At 37.6% G+C, this 22,052-nt stretch overlaps 1 protein-coding gene across 21 annotated transcripts in view; it reads left to right on the forward strand.

Annotated features, from left to right (window-relative positions):
• Positions 1-22,052, forward strand: part of SYNE1 (spectrin repeat containing nuclear envelope protein 1) — a 318,475-nt gene that overhangs the window by 239,133 nt on the left and 57,290 nt on the right. For all 21 annotated transcript variants that reach the window (XM_049801239.1, XM_049801241.1, XM_049801249.1 and 18 more), the window contains 14 exons: positions 117-326; positions 1,839-1,940; positions 3,661-3,780; positions 5,621-5,821; positions 6,500-6,673; positions 7,120-7,251; positions 10,042-10,238; positions 11,189-11,321; positions 11,721-11,903; positions 13,194-13,343; positions 14,374-14,550; positions 16,959-17,114; positions 20,765-20,920; positions 21,656-21,826. In XM_049801239.1, coding sequence (XP_049657196.1) covers positions 117-326; positions 1,839-1,940; positions 3,661-3,780; positions 5,621-5,821; positions 6,500-6,673; positions 7,120-7,251; positions 10,042-10,238; positions 11,189-11,321; positions 11,721-11,903; positions 13,194-13,343; positions 14,374-14,550; positions 16,959-17,114; positions 20,765-20,920; positions 21,656-21,826 — 2,262 coding nt within the window. The remainder of the gene's footprint in view (positions 1-116; positions 327-1,838; positions 1,941-3,660; positions 3,781-5,620; positions 5,822-6,499; positions 6,674-7,119; positions 7,252-10,041; positions 10,239-11,188; positions 11,322-11,720; positions 11,904-13,193; positions 13,344-14,373; positions 14,551-16,958; positions 17,115-20,764; positions 20,921-21,655; positions 21,827-22,052) is intronic.

A 22,052-nucleotide genomic window follows, 5' to 3' on the forward strand; every position in this document is an offset into this window, starting at 1 on the left:
TTAACAATGTAAAAAATGACTGCATCACTGCAAAATTAGACAATGGTTATGGCAATATGTTTGCCTGCTTTACGGAATGTCTGATTGTCAGTTTGTTTTGTTTTCTATAACATCAGTCACTTGCCAAAGAAATCAAAGATGTAACAGAAGAAATGGATAAGAACAAGAATTTATTTGCTCAGGTATTTCCTGAGAATGGTGATAATAGGGATATTATAGAAGACACTTTGGATTGTCTCCTGAGAAGGCTGACCTTACTGGAGTCAGCAGTAAACCAGAGATGCCATCAGATGAAAGGACGACTCCAGCAAATAGTGACTTTCAAGGTATGATGTCCACCTGAAGAAACAGGGGTACACCCCCTGTAACAGGGGTACATATCAAATGGGGATATAAAGGGTGCAATTCTCAAAGAAATGAGAATTTTTGGTACCAAATCAAAAGAACAAGGTTGTCACAGGATTTTATAGAAAAATCATACTTCTTCTTAGGCTATGCAAAACTTGGCACCCAAAATTTGAACTCTCTGCTAGAAGCCTTCTGCAACTCATGCAATTATTGTTAAGTGATCATTCATCCCATGTTTTCTTACCCTGTTGGCATTACATAAAAGGAAGTTGCTGACTACTGTTCTCAAAGGAGAAAAAGCAACTTTAGAGTTCCACTCTATACATTCTATAATTTGACAAATGATAGAGTACACTGTTTTTATTAGCTGAGATAAGGTAGAAAACATAACACTGATTCCCACTTTTCTGACCATCTTTAAGCCATCCTGTTACTCTCTAAGAGCTTGTGTCTCAAGCTGTCTGTAGTGAGCAAAGCAGAAAAAAATGGAGAACCGTGTGATTTAGAAATCTTTTCAAATAGAATTCAGAAATGCTTTCAGTTCTTACTTAGTGTCTACCTTCTCTCCTATTATTATCATTTAAAGCCTTCAGTATGGTTTAGTTTTAATGAAAAAAAAAAAAATTACAACCAAAAAAAAGGAAAATAGATTCCTGATGTCTTTAGATTAGGATCATTGTTCCATAGGTTGCTACTACAGCGTTTTGTTCCAAACTCCATAACCTTTCCTCTGCAGTAGGTAGGAAAAAAATTTTCCACATTTTTCAATGAAAGGCCTGCCTTTGCTGAAGAAAGCAGACAAATTAATTAGTATCCTGTGCATTATTAATATACCAGAGATACTTAGAATTTAAAAGGATTACTGCATGGAAAAAAAAAAAATCTGTAACACACCCCTTATATAATGCTGAAAATCTTAGAAAAATGTGCTGATAATTTTCTGTTGGGATGAACGCATGAAAAAAAGAGTAATTGTAGGTTGGCAAAATTGCTAAGTAATATTTGTGTGCCTAGTCTGATAAGGTGCTCTAAAGTTGTAATGTGTAGTTAGCCCTGTAATGTGTTGAAGCCTTGTTTACTTTGTTATATTTGCTCAAGTTTGTAATGAAAAAAGCTTGTCTTAAAAAGTAAAACCTTGCTTGTTTACAAGTTAATGTGGTTGAATAAAATACATACACAAGAACAACATATTTTTGTTAAATGAAGCTAATGACCCTTGCTAATTAGTTATCAAATTAGAAGGCAGAAGCAGAAGTGTGTTCACAGGTTATGTTTTGAAGAGGGGTTGCTTTAGCTTTTAGCTCATATACATCCAGTTACAGATTTTCAGCGTGCATTGTCTAATAGTGATGCTTCCAATTTTGGATAGATTTTATGCCTTAGTGCTGACATTGTAACATTGTAATGCTTTAAACCTTTTAGAACATAAAATATTTTTCAGTTGGTTTGTGCTGTGATTGGTTATAATTTGTTGTTGTTGTCTCCTGTAGAATGATCTGAAGCTCCTGTTTACATCGGTGGCTGATAACAAATATTTAGTTCTACAGAAACTAGCAGAGGCAGTTGAGAGACCAGAAACAGAGCAAATGCAGGTATTACCACATCTCTATTACTTGGGGAGGGGAGAAAAGGTAAAGTTTCTATTCAAAGAATAAATAGATTCTGGAGAGCAGTTGCTTTTTATGGGAGAATGTATGTGTTCACATAAAATATGTGAAAATGAGTACTTCCAAGAGAGTACTACAGTGTTTATAAATTTAAAAAAAAAACAAAACAAACCAAAACAAACCAACACAAAGTGTCTTTCTTGTCTCCCCAGCTGACCTAGTTTTGCATACACTGGGCAGTATTTGAAAGAAAGAAAACTTCAATGAATGAAAGAAAGTCTAAAGTTTGACTAAATTGTTTGGCTATTACACTTTATTAAGACCCAAAAGCACTTTCTTCTGCACTGGGTGATAGTAACATCTTCACTGTTATTCATTTTAATTTAAGGCAATAATTGTTTTTTTCTTTATCAGGAGTTGCCTGATGAATAATTAATTATTAATATGACAAAATATATACCATTTCCTTGTTTCTGTTTTGCCAATGAGAAAAGTGAATGAAGTATGCTAAGGGCTACTTTCTACAGGTGTTTCTTGTTACCCAAGAGCTACTGATGTCTGGTGCCAGCAGGTGACTGAGACAAAGAGGCTTATTTTTCAGCTAAACAGAAATAGTGGTCTTTTTTATATACCTGTTAATCAAATTTTGAAGGAATTTTAAGTCTTCTGTATGATTAAGAGAGCTGGCATTCTGTGTCTTTCTTTTCTATCTTCCATGATGCAAAAGATTGGCAAAAATTTATCTCCTGTGTCATTAATTTAACAACCAAATAAGAAAAAAACATGGTAACAAAAGCAACTGAATTGATTTGTTTCTGAACATCTGCCTTGGCTGATAAAACATTCAAATTTAAAAGCATTGCTGTTTGTTTAAGATGTGATTGGGAAGGTAGAGATAAGGCCTTAAACAGCCAGGTAACTTAGCTGCATGAAGTTTAAGTTTAGTGACTGCATTGTGCATCCTCTGCATTACTGGGAGTCGGGAGTTCTGCTCGCATATATAGTTTAAGCATATATGGATAGGCGGTTTCCAAGAAAGGGCCTTAACAAAGGACTTCAACTACAGGAGTCTACTTTGTACTTTTACATTTGTTATAGCTTGCATGCATTACTTCAGCAGACTCCTAGGTTGAAAGACTTAGGAAAGCTTGTAGCTTCCATTGGAAAAAGTCAAGTTATCACCTGCATACACTTGCAAATACCAACCTGTGTTCTTAAGTTGTAGTTTTCCAAGTGCAAAAGGGGATGTACAGGTCCTTTTCCTTGACAGTAATTTTGGCCCTATTCTGGTCCTGCTATCATGTGTCTTCTGCTGCGATGGTTGTTTGATTGGTACTCAGATATGACAGGAATGAGTGTTAATAAAAAGAATGCTTTAGAAGAAAGTATTAGAAAAAATAATAGCCCTTTTGTGCCTGTGCTATATAATTAAAAGCATGGAACTTCACAACAAGGTTTGTATAAAATAATGTATGATACTAAAACAGCTTGTTGTTAAAAAAATAATAATGCAGTATTGTATTTAACTTTAAGAAGCAAGCCAGGCTCTCCCAACTTTGAATTAATACTTTTTCTTTACAGTATCCTTTAAAATTACAGCAGATTGAAGGACTGATTAATACTTCAGGCAGAAAAGAGAATATGTATGGCAGCTACAGTATTGTTATTAAACCTTCAAACTAAACGATGTAATTTTCAAATACAGGTCATACTGCAGGCAGAAGAAGGTTTGAAGGAACTAGACGCTGGAATCAATGAATTAAAGAAGCGTGTAGACAAGCTACAAATTGACCAATCTTCTGTGCAAGAGCTGTCTAAGATCCAGGTATTGTTCGTAAGTTCCATCCTAGATCTGTCTGCTGAGATCAAAGATATTAATATGCTCCTTTTTATTGTTCATAAGGCAGTTCAGTAAAGTGTATTTAAAAGCATTTCAGTGTGTATAAAGAATCTTTTCTCTCTGATTCACCTACTTTTTCTACTTTTGCATTTCCAATTTTTCTAACATCTCTATAATTAGCAGTATTAATCATAAAAACACAGAAAAACATGTTTTCTTTCAGCTCTTCTTGACTCTGTTCAAACAGATAAAGTTAAGCATGTAAACATAAATGCCTGCTGAAGGTTGATCCCTGTTCTCACCAGTGTCTCGTGATCTGGGGTTTAGTTCTCTCACATCTGTCATTAGAAAACACTGAGGGGGATGAAAGGGGATAGATAGCCAAGTGTGACCTGAAACTGGAAATGTTCTGCTTTTACTAGAACAACTGTCATGTTCCTGCATGCTTTCAGTTAGATTTGGTTTTGAACATACCTAAGTAGCAGGACTTTTATCTTAAGGCTCTCTGAAGTAGATACATGTAGATACATGTGGGTAATTGATCCAGAACTTCTATAAGGCTGTTGAAACTCCTCTGTGAGCAGTTTGGTGCTGAGGCAGGGCAATGCTTAAGGAAAGATCAAGGAGAAGGTTTGTCGCTGAATTTTACCCTTTATAATGACATAATAATAAATTGGAAGCAAAGAAAACAGGTGAAACTGGACCATAAATTTATTAAGCCAACAAAACAGTGATCTCAATTTAAAATTAATGACAAAAGTTTGTGCAAATGTGTCTTTATCCAGTTCTTTATCCGTTTGGTCTTAGAGCCTTCTGCTTTTTTTTTTTTTTTTTCCCTGTCAGATTACGTGTATAGATATCCTCCCACGCCCTTGATTTCAGTTTTTAGAAAAGCCTTCCTTTTGCCTTTTTTGATAGTTGCATTTCTCACAATTTTCTCTTTAAAGCTAGGACAGCCAGCTGCAGTCTGAGGGTAGGTACTTTGCTGTTACACTGGATGCTCACAGAGACAGTTTGGTTTATTAGTTTCTGGAAGTCTTGTCTTAATCAAAATTATGGGCTTATCCTCACAGTCAGAGATATGTTCTGAGAATACAATTCTCAAAACCAAAACAAGAAGGTAGTCCTGTTCAGGTGAAGAAAAGCATCTGTGGGTTTTTCCTCACTTTCATGGTTGAGGTATGCAAGATGAGTAATAACACAAGGAAACTGATGAGATTCTTCCTTTTGGTTAATTTTGTAATTTGGCCATATGGGCACACTGTGAAGTACACACTGGACTTTTTCTGGACTTTACTGTTCTATATAAAGTATATTGCTATTCTAGGCCTGGTTTGGTTTTTACAGGTTGTATGTGTCTTGCTTGCTACCAGTAAGCTACTGGGGCTGGAGAGGGAAACATCTGGCTTTGAGATGCCTATAGTCTGTAGCCATGATGGAGTCCATCCAACCCTCTGCCATATAAGAAGCCAAATGTAAACAGCATCTGCAGTGTGCAGCAGCCACACAGTAATCTGGTTTTGGATGACTTAAGCCCAATCACCCTACTCCTTTGCTACTTAAAGCAAGCCTTTGGGACTCTGCTAACTTTGTTCTCAAATGTATGCGCTTGAAAGAGTTGCAGGTCTTGCTTAATTTTTTCTCTCTTTAAATAGTGACTTGTTAATTTATCAATGAAGACAGTATATCTGCGTAGTCTTTTTGAGCAGGGAATAGATGTTATTCTGCTAGTATTCACAGAAGAATACAGGGACAGTAAGGTTGCTTCTAGGAAGATGTGTAAGGTGTGAAATAAGGATCATCATTGCCGCTCTTTGCCCCCAAGGATAAGTATGATGAGCTCATGATGATCATTGGATCCAGACGGAGTGACCTGAATCAGAATCTGGCTCTGAAGAGGCAGTATGAACGGGCTTTGCAGGACCTGGCTGACCTGGTAGAAACAGGCCAAGAAAAGATGTCTGGTGGCCAGAAAATGATTGTTGCTTCTAAGGAAGAGGTTCGATTGCTACTTGACAAACATAAGGTAAGAAACTGTGACATATTTCTGGACTAATCATGACTGTAAGCTTGTACACAGCAAATTGCTAACCTTCTGTTCTTAAAGGTTCAGGAGCTTTTCAGAATGGTGGGCCAGTATTAAATCAGGATATATTAAAACTTACTGTATTTTAAATTGGAATTAATGAACTGTTCTAGCTGAATGATTTTCAAATGCTCTGTTGAAGGTGAACCTGGGCAAATTGCATCTTCTTCCTTATTCTAATAAAAGTTCCTGTTCTTGTCCTGTCATGCTACATAGCAATTTCATCCACCACTCCATTCTTCCCAAGAGAAATTTGTGTTTGCTAATAGCACCTACAAACTATAAGGAGAATTTTCCACATTTTTTTATTAGGCAGAATTTTTTGTGGTGTATATCTGATTTAAGCTATTTTTGTTTATGGAATGAGAGTTGGGGTGGAATTTGCAGGGAAAGGATGATCTCTTTCTTTCTTTAAAAAGGCTGTTGTCCTTTTTAAATTGTGTGTTGGATTTCATGATATGTTGATGGAGTGAAAAGTTTACCTGATTCTATGTCTACAGATACTTGATTGTACTGCTGTTGTCTTAAAATGTTGGTTTAGTGGTAATGAATTGAGTAACAATTGTACTTTCTCTTTTCTATTTTCTTTACCCTCTCCCTCACACCCAAATTTCTCAGGAATATTTTCAGGGGTTGGAGTCTCACATGATCTTGACGGAAACACTCTTTAGAAAGATGAGTAGCTTTGCTCTCTTGAAGGAAACTCGGTCACATTCAGAGCTAATGACACAAGCTTCAGCTATATTAAAGCTGGCTCATAAACGAGGTGTGGAGCTGGAATATATTCTAGAGGTGAGAATTTCTGTTGTATTTTCTGTACTGCCATTGTGATCTACCACCAGGTTATTCTATAATGTTGATTTCCTGTGATTGGACAGAACTGATGGACATCAGTCCCTTTTGTCATACACACAAGACACTGATAAACTACGTGTAATCTTTGCTGTTTAGCTGTTGTGACCTTTAGGTGACACAAGTTGTGTTCCTCTAAATTTAGAAGAGCTACTTAACTTTAGCTGACAAGGAGAACATGACAGCTTTATCCATGTGTTCTAACTAAAAGTTGTGCTTGACACAGAGATGGTGTCTTATTATAGGTTCACTGGACATTTGTACTGTTTTTTCTGTACAATCACAACCATGCAGCTATAGGTTTTCAGATCGAGAAAGCAAGTAATAAAAATTCTAGACATGCAGATTCAATATTCAACATATACATGGATAATTTGTGTTTGCAGACCTGGATGCATCTGGATGAAGATTACCAGGAGCTTAGCAGACAGCTGGAGTCTGTTGAAGGTAGCATCCCCACTGTTGGTTTGGTGGAAGAGACAGAGGACAGGCTTACAGACCGGATTACACTTTTTCAGGTTGGTGCTTTTTAGGCATTCTTTATGCAAAAGTTGGATGAAAGGAACCTCTGAAGGTCATCTAGTCCAACCTCCCACTTGAAGTAGGACAGTTGCCATGGAGGGGACCAGCAATGGCTTTGGAAACCTCAAAAGATGGAGATCCCACAGGCGAGGTGGGGACCAGTTGCAGTGCTGCACCACCTCCTACTGAAAAGGTTTTCTGTAATGCCCAATCTAAATCTTCAACTTTCAGCTTGTCACCATTGTCTTTTTTATATTGTCTGGCACTACTGAGGAGCATTTACCTCTGTCATCTTTTTGATTCTACTCCAAATAGTGTAGGCCTCTGTTAGACTGGCCCTTATCCTCCTGTTTATCAATCTAAACCAAGCAAAACTCCCTCAGCCTCTTTTTAAAGGACATGTGCTCTAGGTCCCTAAACGCCTTAATAGCTCTACACCAGCCCTGACTACTACCTTCTTCTTGAACTTGGTGGGAGGTGGGGGCAGAGCAGAATCAGATACACAAGATGTGGCCTCATCAGCACCATGTAGATGAAGATTATAAAATAACTTAAGCTGGTTGTTCACAGTCCTAATGTAGGCCAGTGCTGTGGCTTGCCTTATTCATGATGTTTTGGTTATGGAAGCTGCCAGGTTAAATACACTAGCCATTCCCTTCCTAGCCTGTACTGAGAAAATGGGTTAGTCTGCCTAAGGCACAGAATTTGCATTTTTGTTGAGCCTCCTGAGGTTTCTGCTGCCTCCAACCTCAAGTTTATCAAAGTATCTCTGGACTAGGTCTGCCATTTTTTGTCTCAACCACTCTCCGTACGTTAGTGTCATCCACAAATTTACTGAGGGACTGCTCTCTGTCATCATCCATGCCATTATGAAGATGTTGAAGATGTTTGGGCTCAAATATCAACACTCTGGAGTACTCTGCCCATTACAGTCTGCCAGCCAGACATCAAGCCTTTGATCACTAGTGTTTGAGACTGGTAATGTGGCTAGTTTTCAACCCATGTAACAGTCCATTTATCCAGCCCCCATTCTCTCTGCTTCCAGAGGAGGGTCCTGTGGGAGAGAGTGTCAAAGGCCATGCTGAATTCAGTCTCATCAACAGAGACAGTAATTTTGTCATAAAATGTTGTCAAGCTAGTGAATCCAAGCTGAATATTCCTGATAACCTTTTGGTCCTTTGAAAATGGATTCCAAGAGGATGTGCTCCATGATCTTTCCAAAGAACAAGGTGGGGCTGAACAACCTGTGGTTCCCTGAGTTGCCTTCCTTCTCAAATGCAACAAGAACTAGCAGTTTAAATATAGGTTTTCTACCACATCCTGTTTTTTCAGTCTGTTCTCAAAATGAGAATTCTGGTCTAGTGTTTTGTCTCATTACACACCAGATGCTTTGGTTGGAGTTTTTTTGTTTTCTTGTTTTGTTTTACAGAAAAATGTCTGCCAATTTTTTCTTGCAAGTTGACTTCTTGTCTACTCTGAATTTTTTATGTATATTGTTCTTTCACCAGACAGCTTTCTGCTTTTGCAATGGTATGAGGAGAACTTAAGCAATCTATTGTGCGTGGGTTTTATTTTGGTTTTGTTTAATGCTAGGCATTGATTGTTTTGGTCCTGACCCTAGATTAGTTTTCCTCTTCTGTTTCTCGTGTCAGTTACATAAATTAGGTTATTCAAATCCATATTCTCAGACTCTGCTGTGGCATAACTTTTAATACTTTGTTTTTTCTCTCCCTGTGGCCACATTTAGGTTAAAAATCCATAATAATTAATTTATTACTATCTTAGAATTTTTTATGCTGTTCTGTAGGAGTTATATTTATTTGTGTCTATATGTTGTATGCAAGTATCTCCATAGACACACACGTATAAATATAATATTCTGTTATTAGAGCTCTATTTATATGAAAGAGAAAATAAGAAGAGTGATAGAAATTTTATGTACTCGCCATGAGACTGGTAGTTTTGCACACTTTAGTTTCAGCAGAACTGAAAAATGGGAATGCATGTACATTTTGTGCTCAACCTTAGTCAAAGATACAGATGGTTTTAAAATCTGTACTGTTTGTGTAATGATAGTGGAATTTGGCAGGTAGATTTGCCCACATATACGAATTCTTTACCCATCCATAAGTCACCATTTAAATGAAATCTGTCTCTGCTCCAGGTTGGATTCAGAGTAAGAATATCAACAGCCTTTCCTTTTTCAGTACCTTTTTTGCTTTTTTGTGCCATAAAAAAATTGGATTTGGATGGGTGGGGTGATCTTCTCTTTTGTAGCCATGGATAGCAGGAGGGTAGATCAGTAAAAGAAGAGTTGGATGACCAGAGAGCTGAAGATAGGCATTGAAAGGGCTGAAGAGTGGCCACTGTTAATAAATAGATATTGGACACCTTTAACTTAAACTGAAGTAGAGTTTTCAGCAGATGGTAGACTAAGTTCTGACATTTTAATCAATTTCTCTCAGAAATGGTGTTGCTCCATGAAGATTCTTTTGAAAATATTATTTTCAAGTGTAAAATATCTACACCAAGGAGGAGTTCATCATAAGGAGGTATCAATAGACATATTGAAGTGAGGGGTTCTGTGACAGCACGTTCAGATTTTGAGCAGGTTACCTCTCTGATGGTTCTCAGGGAGTTCTAGACCTGGAGCAGAGGGCAAAAAATGTGATGTGCCGTGGTGTCATTAGATATGCTACAAAATAGAATAAAAGAAAACTAAATGTTGAGAAAGTGTGGTACCAGAGACCTGCAGAGCTATCTAACCATCTCCTCTGTCATTACAGCATCTGAGATCTAACCTCACTGAATACCAACCTAAATTATTCCAAGTGCTAGATGATGGGAAAAGGCTCCTTTTCTCTGTTAGCTGTTCAGATCTCGAAAGTCAACTGAACCAACTAGGAGAACACTGGTTAAGTAACACCAGCAAGGTTACAAAGGAGCTTCACAGGCTGGAGACGATACTGAAGCACTGGACAAGGTAATGCTGATGTAATGGACAGTATAAACTTCTTCACCTGCACTGTTCAGGTCAAAGTCATTCTGAACTCAGAACTATTAGATTCGACATTTAAAAGAAAGTACTTTGAGATGCATACGATAGTTTGACTACTGTACAATATCCTACTTCTTTTCCATAGAAGTGCGATCATACTCTCTCATTTGCAATAAAACATGTACCAGATAAGAGCTGGTGGGAGGAAGTCAGAAGATATCTTATTTAGATTACTAATTTAGAAGCTCTATGTGCATACAGGTTGATGAGAAAGGGTGTGTGCTTTGCTAGGTAGTATGAGTAGCTACAGCATGTTTTTGTAGGGGCATTACCACTGCTGGGTTCTCTGTGTCATTGCATATGTGGAAGGAAGCTTTTGGCTGCCTTTACTATTTGTTTATATGCTACTTTTGAAATGAATTCTCTAAATGCTATAAAAGTTTTGTCTATTATTCATAGTATCCCTGGTTTGTTGGCTCACTAAGCTTTCAAGAGAGATACATAAAGGGTTTGTATGTATAAAGGTTATGTGGAGACACTCTTATTCTGACATCTCATTACTTGCTTGGCGTATGAAATGATATGGACATAGTTTCTGCTGCTCTGAGAGACCTTGTGGTAAAGCTTTTTGGAAGATTGAGCCTTCTAATGGAAAGCAAAAATCTGTTTATGTGTGTGGGGTGGGGTGCTGTTACAGCTTGCCCAAACAGGTTTGTAACCCAGTTACTAGTCCTTCACTAAACTTAGTTTATCTTAAGAGGTAAAACAAAGGCACTGTTAGGAATTATGGGTTTTAATGGCTAAAATAATAGCTTCCTCATACCATGCCAGTCTTTAAAATTAAATCATGGGTTTTTAAAATTGGAGGAGAGACTGCTCAGTTGGAGGTGCGAAGCAGCGATGACTGTTTTAGTTTTCTTTAAACATCTTTACAGGTATCAGAGTGAATCAAATGAATTGACACACTGGTTGCAATCTGCAAAGGAGCGACTTGAGTTTTGGAACCAGCAGTCTTTGACAGTTCCTCAGGAACTGGAAACAGTCCGAGACCACCTGAACTCCTTTTTGGTAAGTCATTCATGGACCTAGGACAGCTTTTTCTCTCCAATTACAAATGAATAGTCAAGCAATCATATGGTTATACTTTTTCTCATCGTTGAAGTAGTGACTATGCAAAAAATAAAAATAAAAATCCACTTCTCTAGGTGAGCTGTCCTTCAAAAACCTGATGTGTATGCACATTAAGTACTCCTTTGCTATATGCAATGATTGTAAAGCTTGATGATTCTGAAAACAGAAAATGGTTTTATGACAGTAAACAATTTTTGCTCTCAATTGGTCTGAAGTGTAGCTGGTAAACACTAAAGTACACATTTTTAAAGGGAAGGAAGGATATTCTTAGCTTTCTGAGGTAAAGCTTTAAGTACAACAAATAGTTGATTATTTCCACAAAAATGGTTCTTACAGGAGTTTTCAAAAGAAGTGGATGCTAAATCATCACAGAAATCTTCTGTCCTGAGCACTGGGAACCAGCTCCTCAGGCTGAAGAAGGTGGATACAGCAGCACTGCGTGCAGGGTTGTCCCACATTGACAGTCAGTGGACAGAGCTGCTCACACAAATCCCAGCAGTACAAGAGAAATTGCACCAGGTAAGGAAAGCCAGTGCTGGCCTCTCATATTCCAGAAAATTCAGACCGTTTGGTTGGCACTGCCTTTGAGAGATAGTTGCTCCCTTCCTCAATTTATCCATGTGAGACAAGATAGGAACAAAGTTACTCCTGTTTTAATGTGGGAAAGCTTACACTTATGTCCAAATCCTGTACCTATACTGTCTAACACCAATTGGTGTTAATTTCAGACTTTCACAGTTACATTTCTTAAATTTTAACCAAAGAACAGATGAGGGTTTTTTCAACATGTTGGTACGTCTTTTGGAAAAAGGAAGTTCACATCCCTGTGCCCTGCCAGGTTTGGATGGTGGTTTTGTTCAAATTGAATAGACTGGGTTCATGTCTGTGCAAGACAATAAATTTAAAAACATTGTGCAAGATTCCTGCTAGTGTGTGGAGGAGGAGGATGATTTTGGTTGTGTAGTTTTGAGGGGGGAGTTTAATGCTATAATACTGAAGTTAAAGAATTATACTGGTCTAAAAGTTGGTTTAGTATTTAGTTGCTAGGAGGTTATCAGTGTAAGCCATCACTTCAGTTTATAATTTGGAATGCTCTCAGAATTAGTAATATCATTACAATGTAGGGGGAGAGAGGAAGGGTAATACATGTTAACTGAGTCTATTATATTAAAAAAATAATATTTAGTAGATCTCTGAATTGTCTTGTAATGCAGAATACATATGTCTATCTAAAAATGTCATAGAAAACGTTTCTGAGTAACTAAATGTAAGCAAGAACTACTGTATCAAATGTTGAAAGTGAGTCTTTTAAGAAAAAAACAGGTACTACTCAAAATCAGCCCATTTAGAAATCACCACACAAGAAGAGTAGTATAAAATTATTTTCCATGGGTCTATTCATTAGCCATTTACAAAGGCAGGAAAAGCATAGGTTACAGTTGATCTTCTACATAAGCCCAGTACAGAATTTTGGAATGAGAATTCAGAACCTTTAGGAAGTCAGAAATGGAATCTTTGTGTTTGTCCAGTTTCTTTGTACAAATGAAAGTGGAATTAAAAAGCCTTTAATATAATATTTTCTTATAAGGATGCATGCAGTTATACAATGTATCTCCTGTTAAAACCTTTCTTTTTCTTTTTTATTTTAAAAATTTTTTTACTTCTTTTTATAAACTTCAGTGATATGTTATGAATGTAGAATAACATGATAATAAGAGCAGGTAAAGGAAATGTACTATGGTAATGCAAAGCAAGGAATTCTTGTCCGTTTTCTTCACAACATGCATTTTAAGTCTGTTATCTCTACAGCTCCAGATGGACAAAATTCCCTCTCGCCATGCTATGACTGAAGTTATGAGCTGGATTTCACTGATGGAAAATGTCATTCAGCAGGATGAAGAGAACATAAAAAATGTAGTAGGACAGAAAGTCATTCAGGATTATGTCCAGAAGTACAAGGTACTGAGTGGAAATGTTATTGATTTCCCTTTTGAATTACCCCCATTCAATATATATACATATGTAAAGTATAAGTGATTTAAGGAAAAAAAACCCCTTACGTTATGGAGTGATTAGAATTGTACACAAGTTATAATCGGTTAATATTTGATACTGTGGAAAAGAAGCCCAAATTACTTTTACTCTGCTGTTTATTTATGGCAGGAATATAATTTTTAATATGCTTACCTTAATTTCCAGGTAAATCCAAACCAATATGCATGATTAAACCTTATTAGATCTGTCTTTTACCCAAAACCACAAAGCACTTTGCAAATTATGTAAGTTGTTTTATGAATTCTTTGCATAGTGTCACCTTCTCCTCAAAGTGTAGCCTGTTCTTGAATGGAAGGTGGCCAGTGGTTTACAGCTCAAGATAATTTTGATTGGTATCTGAAGCAAAAAGGAGAGATGCTATATATTGAGATAACTATTCAGGAGTATAGATATAACACAATTTCACTTCTTTAACTATATCAGTAGCACTCTTGTAATAGATCTACACACAGTGACTTCCTTCTCAATGTCAGATTTGTTTCACTAGCCTCCCGAAAAATCATTTTACTTCTTGGCTATTATTCTTCTTTGTGTATAAGAATATTTTCCATCTTATCTGCTTTTGTATTAAAAATTGTGAGACTAAATAAAGTGAAAAAAACCCATATAGCCAATTTTTCTTAAATCTGGTCCTTGAGACCAATATCAATACGTTTACAGATGTTGGGTTTTTTGTTTTGGGGTGTTGTTTTTTTTTTTGGGGGGGGGGGGGGGGGGGGCAGATTCTTTATTCCAAAGGCAGTGTATTGCTGCTTTATTTCTCAGTATTTAGGAAAAATTAAGAATGTTTTTAATTGCCGGTCAGTTGCTAAAAACCCTTTTAGCTAAATTGTGGTAAAGCTGTAATTTGTGAACATTTTTCCTCTGCTTTGCAGGAAGGTGAGAAATTATGGTACTTATGTTTGGGGTTTTTTATTCCCTTCTTTTCTACTAGGGTTTCAAGATAGATTTAAATTGCAAACAATTGACAGTAGACTTTGTGAACCAATCAGTGCTACAAATTAGCAGCCAGGATGTCGAAAGTAAACGTAGCGACAAAACTGATTTTGCTGAACAACTCGGAGCAATGAACAGACGTTGGCAGATCCTGCAAGGCCTGATAACAGAAAAGGTAAAGAAAAAAACCTCACTGCTCTGTAGCGAACTTTCAAAATACATAGAAATATAAGATTATAATGGTTGGAAGCCTCTGCAGGTCATCTAGTCCAACCTCCTGCTCAGTCAGAGCTAACTTTACAGTTAGATCAGATTGCACAGGGACTTGCTTAGCTGAGTTTGAAAATCTCCAAGGACAGATTCCACAACTTCTCTGGACAGCTCGTTCCTGTGCTTAACCACTTTTGTGGGGGGCAAGTTTTTGCCTTGTTCCCAATCAGAATTTCCCTTGTTGCAACTTGTGTTATCTATTCTCCTTTTACTGCGCATCTCCAAGAATAGTCTGCCTCCATCTTCCCCATACCTCCCCATAAGGAGTGGACAGCACAGTGAGATGCTTCCTTTGCCTTCTTTCCCCAGGCTGAATGAAGCCAGCCTCTCCTGGTATGTCATGTGCTTCAGCCCCCTAACGACCTTAGTGCCCATTCAGTCAATCTCTCCCTTGCACTGGAGGGCCCAAATGTTCAAGTTGTTGCCCACCATAGCCCCTAGGTCCTTTTCTTCTATCCAGCCTGCTACCAGCCTCTGTTGCACAAGGTTATTTTGTCCCAGGTGCAGGACTCTATATTTGTCTCTGCTGAATTTAATGAGGATTGATGAACCTATTCCTTCATCTTCTTGAGATTTCTCTGAATGGCAGCTCTACTCACCAGCCTATCAACTACTTCTCCCAAATCAGTGTCATCTATGAATCTGCTGAAAGCACAGTCCATTATGTCATTCAATTTATCGATGACAGTATTAAATATCAACCCCAGGCCTAACTCTCAACATGCATCTTGTAAATAACTGCCACATAGATGTTGAAATATTTACCACTAACCTTTAAGCCTGATGACTCTGGTCAGTTCATTCATTTGTAGACCTCCCATCCAGCCCATGTCTCCTCAGTTTTGCTACCCTATGGGATACCATATCAAAAGTCTTAAAAAAGCCAAGGCTATCATCATAGCAGAAGCAATCAGTTAGGCCAGGCACAATTTGCCCTTGGTAAGACCATGCTTGTTCCTTGTTGTTCTTTATGCGTGTGGAAATGGCTTCTGGCAGGATTTGTGGTAAGCCAGTCACCAGCAACTTCCTCCAACCATCATGACCTTTTAAAGCTGATAGATGGCAACCTTGAAATGGCATTGACACCTTTGGATACATCCTGTCTGGTTCCGTGAACTTTTGTATGTCCAGTTTATTTAAGTAGCCCCTAATTCTTTCCTCCTCTGCCATGACTAGTACCTCTGTATGCCAAAATTTGTTAATTGGCATGAAGACCTGGGAGGCATGAGAGGAGACCTTGTCAGTAAGACCAGAGCAAAGAAGACACTGTGTACCTCAGACTATTCTGTGGTTTCCCATTAGCTGCTGATGTACTTGTGAAGAGTAACAAGAAGTGCTTCTGTCCCTTGCTAGTTAGTTCCAGCCAAGATTTTGCTTTCCTAACATCAGCACTGCATGGCCAGACCACGCTTGTAGGCCCATTCTTTGTAATTCACTTTCTGTGGACTTGTCACTTTTGTGACTTGAGGATTTGTCCTTGAAGATCAACCAGCTTCCTGGACTCCTTTGTTCTTCAGTACAACTTCCCATGGGACTTGAACAAACCGAAGTCTGCTATTCTAAGGATCTTTAGTCTGCTACTTGCTTTCCTTACTTCACTCACAACTCTCTCATTGTCACTGTGGCCAAGGCTGCTGTTGACCATCACATCCTTCCCCAATTCTACCTAAAAGTACAGCTAAGTAAGATGGCTCATTCCCTAGAGTGGAGTTTGTCTTAAGTAATGTGAATGTTTTTTATGGCAATGCTGCTGCTTTCAAATTCTGCTTTGTTACTTCTTTTCTTTTTTTTTTTTTTTTTTTTTTTTTTTTTTTTTTTTTTTAAGAATAGAAGTGCTACCTCATTTGCCTTCGAATAATGCCTAGAACAATCAGAAAAATCTAAGTAACTTTAAAGCAGTCAGTTGACAAAGGAGGTAATATAAACCCTCATCTGCTTTATCGCATTTATATGCAAGGAATATAAAATGTATGTTTGCATGCTTAGCTGTATTTGGGAAAACCTGAGGTCCTTGATCTCTGAAAAGAATTCCACTTTATAAAAATGTTCTGGTATAGTGCTAGCTTCTTTCGGTGTGTCATATTTTAATATGTTATCACTATATAATTATTTCTGGATAAAGCATGTTTTTTGTTATGATCTTTTTTACAAATAGCAGATGTATTTAAATTTGAATGCATATACTGTTTTTAAATTCTGAAAGACTTGAATTCTGAGAAGGCACTGGTCAGCATGAGTCTTCACTGATTTATTTAATTGACCCAACAATAAAGGTAATTGTACGAGAAAGTATATACTCATATTTCTTTGCAGATCCAGCTGTTGGAAGGTCTGCAGGAATCCTGGACAGAATATGAAAATAATGTGCAGTGCCTAAAATCTTGGTTTGAAACCCAAGAGATGAAGCTGAAACAGCAACAGAAAATTGGAGACCAGGCTTCAGTACAGAATGCTTTGAAAGACTGTCAGGTAATGTTCCCTTATAAATAACAACATTGTCTTTCCAACAGTTAGAAACAACACTTGATAAAGCCATATGAAATCTTCATATCAGTCAATTCAGTGACAGAACAACTCTTCACTTCAGTGAGGTAGAGATTTCTTTCCTAAAGTGCAAGCAATAAGAAAGGAGGAAGGAACAATAATGTCCCAAAGATATTTAAAAGCAACCTTGTTCTTTTTGCATTGTGTATTAGAGCATGGACATTTCCAAGCATGCCAGGCGTACTGAACTAGAAGGCCATCAAAGGAATATGTTCCCATTCATCTTTAGCCAGTCTTATGGAACCTGATGTCATGAACACTATGCTTGACTATTTGGAAACTTGTTTTTCTGCCTTATCAACCTTTCCTCCATGCCCCTCGCCTTTTTTTTTCATTCTTTTTCCATATAACTATTCAAAGAAAAATACTAGAATCCAAGGAAGTTTTATGCTTTTATTCAAAATGTGTTAGAAATCATTTTTTTTTTCAAATATTGAACTATCCAGAGAAGGAAATAGTGCTGGATTCCCTTTCACTTTCAGAAGGTTGAAGGAGAATCATGATTATGATGGGCAAGATGGGATGAGGCAAAGCGCAGCTATACATAATGCACATACATTCAGAACCACCTCAGTTTTGTGTGTGAAATTCATAGAAGAACTACACAGCCGTGAATAGGGTATCATAGCTGACTCTGAGTATCTTACTCAAAATAGCACATATTTAAATAGTTAGAAGCTTGCTTCTGGACCTGTCAGGCTAGATTTCAAGCTTATAGTTGTATAGGCAAAACAATTTTTTCTGAATTTATAAACAAGGCCTCTACATGGTATCAAGCATCAGATAATTTTTGCTCAAAAATGTTTTGTTCTACCAGACACCAAATAATAAATTTCACACCAGATCAATTGTGTAATTAAACCCTGTCAGGACAACTGTAGGCCCAAAATCTTGGTGTTCTTATCCCCTTAAAAGGAAGTAAGGAAGTGTGTTTATCTTGGTGTGGCTGTCTTTCCTGCATGCATTTAATGAATGGGATGAATGTGATCTAGCTTTTAAGTCTTCACAAACAGAACAGCTGGAAATGTATTCAAATGAAATGCATAAGAGAATTTAATCTACATTCAGTGTATTAAAACCATCTTTGTTTCTGTAGAGGCAAATAGACGGTTAGGCTAGATATGATAGAAGTCAATTTTTTTTCCCGAAATTCTTGACCTAAGTTTTCAAACTGGTTGCAATGCTTAGTTTCAATTCGGGTATCTTTGTGGTTTCAGCACAATAAACCCGTACAACTAAAGCAAGGGTAATTTAGCATAGCCTGATATAATCAGCATGCTGTGCTTGGCTGGAGTTCAAAGCTGAACCTGATTTATCACCTTCATGGTTCCTTTTGGTCAGGGAAGTTAGCAAATATACTTGGGGAGTCAGTTATGAATGACAAGACTTTGATCAGCAGAGAAACAAATTGTTTAAGAAATAACTGTATCAGACACTCCCAGGTATCCAGTTCAACTAGTACAAAAGCTGCAGTTTACTTATTAACCAATGTTAGTTGCTGTCTAGCGCCATATTAATCAGTGAAGGCAACAATTTTTTCCCATCACAGATCAGAAACAGTAATGTGTCTTTAATTCAGTTATGAGTTTAAAATGATGAATAGGAAACCCCTTTTCACAGAGAACTAGAAATATTTGCTATTCTTGGTGTTTGAAATTTTGCCCATTTTACATTCTGAATTTTGGAGCAACCTTGTACAAACTTAAATGCCTTTTTTAGTGTTAAAATCCACTTTTTGAAAAGTCAGATTTACTAGGTACAACTTAGAAGTGTTTGCTTTGTTTTCAGCTGGTTAAAAAAAAAAGATGTATTATTCCAAGACTGTAGTCTGGAACAAGGTCATGCCTACAAGTTTGAAGAAATGTAAAATAATAGAGAAGAAAAAACTAAGAAAAAACAGTACAGGAAAAATGCTCTCATATATATGTATATAGACAGAAGTGTGTTGTATGTGTGCAGTGACAAATTCTGTTAATAGAAAGTCTTTTGAAGACTAGGCACAATTTTGTTCTAAATACTCTCCCCACTACCTAAAATGTAAATTCTGTTACGGCAGTGGTTCATTTGGTGTTGTTTGGTTTCTGGGGATTTATAGGCAGCGTAATTTATTGAAAGACATGGCTTTTCAGTTTGCCCGGAGTTTTGGTGTGTTGTTTTCTTTTCCTGATGATCCATCCCTCTCAGTAAGGAAATGTTTGCAGAAAATTAAAATATAACCTGAGACCGCAAGATGTACTAATTAACGTAGGGGCATCACAAGATTGCTCTCGCCTCTCTGTCTGCTTTCCGTGTTATGCTGACTACTTTATCTTCAGACAGGTAAACACAAATTTGTGCTGGCCTGAAGGCTGGAAGCCATACTTCCCTCCTCTGCTCAGACTCAATATTTGCACCAGCTGAAGCTCCACAGCTTCCATATGAGTCAGAGCATTGCAGGAGATCCTTGGATCTCCCAGCACAATGCCGGGAAATGATATAGGTAGTTTCCTTGCTAGCAATGAGCTTATGGGAGCGTGCTATATGACTCACAATTGCTCACCAAGTCTCCTTGTCCTCTCTCCTTCATTTTGTAACTTCATTCTCATGCTGTTGAGGCATGAGGGGGATCACAGGCTTTGTGACTAGCGAATGTTATGTATCAGAGCTTCCGCACTTCACTTGTTGATAAAACGTGATAAAACTGGCAAACTTTGAATCAGCATTTCCACGGCCAATCTAGGTTCATCTTAAGTCAACAACACAGTCAGCACTTGCCTGAAGCAGCAAAACAAGCTACTAACAAGTTGTCATGGCCTCAGTGCTTATGTACTCAGTACCATCGTCTTCACTTGTTTTCACGCCAACCGTTTATTTTCTTCCCATTTTCGTGGGTTAGTGTGTGTGGGAACGCTGAGCAGAGCAAAATGCTATTGAGCTCATTAAAGCTTCCCAATGGCATGCAACCTTGAGGAGGCAATAAGGAAAATTCCTGCAGTCAGTTGCTTGCTGTCATTGGCTGGACTCCAATGAACTTGTCATCTAGAAAAGGGGAAGGCTCACTGTCCTCAGGCGAGGGGCTTTGCTGGGACCTGGCAAAGGAATAAAGACTCCACTTCATGTGGGGAGGCATGGCAAATTGACATCTTTCCCTAGGAAGTCATTTTGTCCTTTTCCTTGTGCGGCAAAATTCAGTTTTTTCCAGAAGCTTGAGCCAGCTTTGGACTAATTAAAAAGCCCTCTCAGTGTTCTAGGACAAACTAATACACACAAAAATTTTCCCATGTATTCAGACTGCTGTCCTATTTTTAATGAGTTTTGGACTCTTACATGAGAGCAGAAGATTACACAGAAGTTTAATCTAGAGGACATGCTTCTATTTAAATTTAAGACAAACAACTGTGCTTTAAAGGGAACAGAAAATGTTATATAAAATTGCTGATAAGTTATGATTCTCTTGAGAATACAAAGTCAGAGTATGCAAGCGTGACTTTCCTATTTTTTAAACTGAGGAGCTTATGGGCAATTTTTCTATCTCAAGGCATTACCTAGCCAATTAAACAAACAGGCAGACTCAGGTATCTTCTTTTTCTTTTCAGGAATTAGAAGAAGCAATAAGAACAAAGGAAAAAGAAGTAGAAAATGTAGAACAGAGTGGTCTGTCTTTGATACAGAACAAGAAGGAAGAAGTCTCTTCTGCTGTTATGAATACACTGCAAGAAATTAACCATTCCTGGGCCAATTTGGATCACATGGTAAAAGAACCATCAAGGGGCAAATTATAGTTCCAGGAATAGGGAGCAGAGGAGAGGGAGAATTAGCAGTTTGCAGCTAGTGGATTTCTTCTGTATTGTAGGGGAAGAGATTCTGAATTATGTCCCAGTTTCCATCCATCCCCAAGTTTGTGTGTACACTCCACATGAAATGGGTATAATATTTCCTATTTCAAGGATGCTTTTAATTCTTGTAATTGAAGCTTTTTAGATGCTTCTTGATATTTAGTGGAAAGGTACCAAATGATCTGTAAGGAACATTTTCAAGCACACAGGTCTCGCAGAATAAGTAAGAGATCAGCATTAATTGTCATCATCCAAAGCTTGATCAACATCAGTCCACCTTCTCAGGAGGAGCGCAGTGTGTTAGTGCTAGCCTCTCTGCTGACTTTCATAGGGTGATTTGCCTGCCTTAGGGACATGTGTTTCATAGTCTTAAGCAATTTCTCTTGGTCCTGCTTTGGACCAAACTAGAATGGGCTTGATATCTTCTCAGTCCCTGCCATCCTAGCTTCATAAAATCAAGCAGAAGTTTATGCTTTACTCAGTTGAAGCCCAGCTGAGGGTTATGCAAAATCTTTGATCTCCAACAGGTTTAAGATTAGGCATGTAGAACAAGTAATATCTGAGATCAAAAGGAAGGAAATAATTTAAAGAAAACTGAAATATCTTGAATGCTTTTCAGTTACTTTTTTTTTTCTGCCTCCCTCCTCCTAGGTTAGCCAATTGAAGATGTTGCTGCAATCTGTTCTTGATCAGTGGAGCATTTACAAAGTGACTTATGAAGAACTGAATAGTTACCTGACAGAAGCCAGATATTCTTTGTCCCGGTTTTATCTTCTTACTGGTTCTTTGGAAGCTGTGAAAGTCCAAGTTGATAACCTTCAGGTGAAAAGAATACCATGCCTCTTGACATACTAAGGATGGATTCAAGGATTAATTTTGTTCTCATTGCATGGGTGCAGATAACTATACATTTTGGTTCATAAGAAATGGAAGTACAGACATACTGGCACGGTAAAATCACGTGACATTAAGAGAACACTTTATCAAATAGCCATTGCATTTTTCATTTAGCAGAAAAATAAAATGGTGATAGTTGTTTTCTCTTTGG

The sequence above is a fragment of the Accipiter gentilis genome, chromosome 5 (assembly GCF_929443795.1).
Source record: "Accipiter gentilis chromosome 5, bAccGen1.1, whole genome shotgun sequence".
NCBI classification, from domain to species: Eukaryota; Metazoa; Chordata; class Aves; order Accipitriformes; family Accipitridae; genus Astur; species Astur gentilis.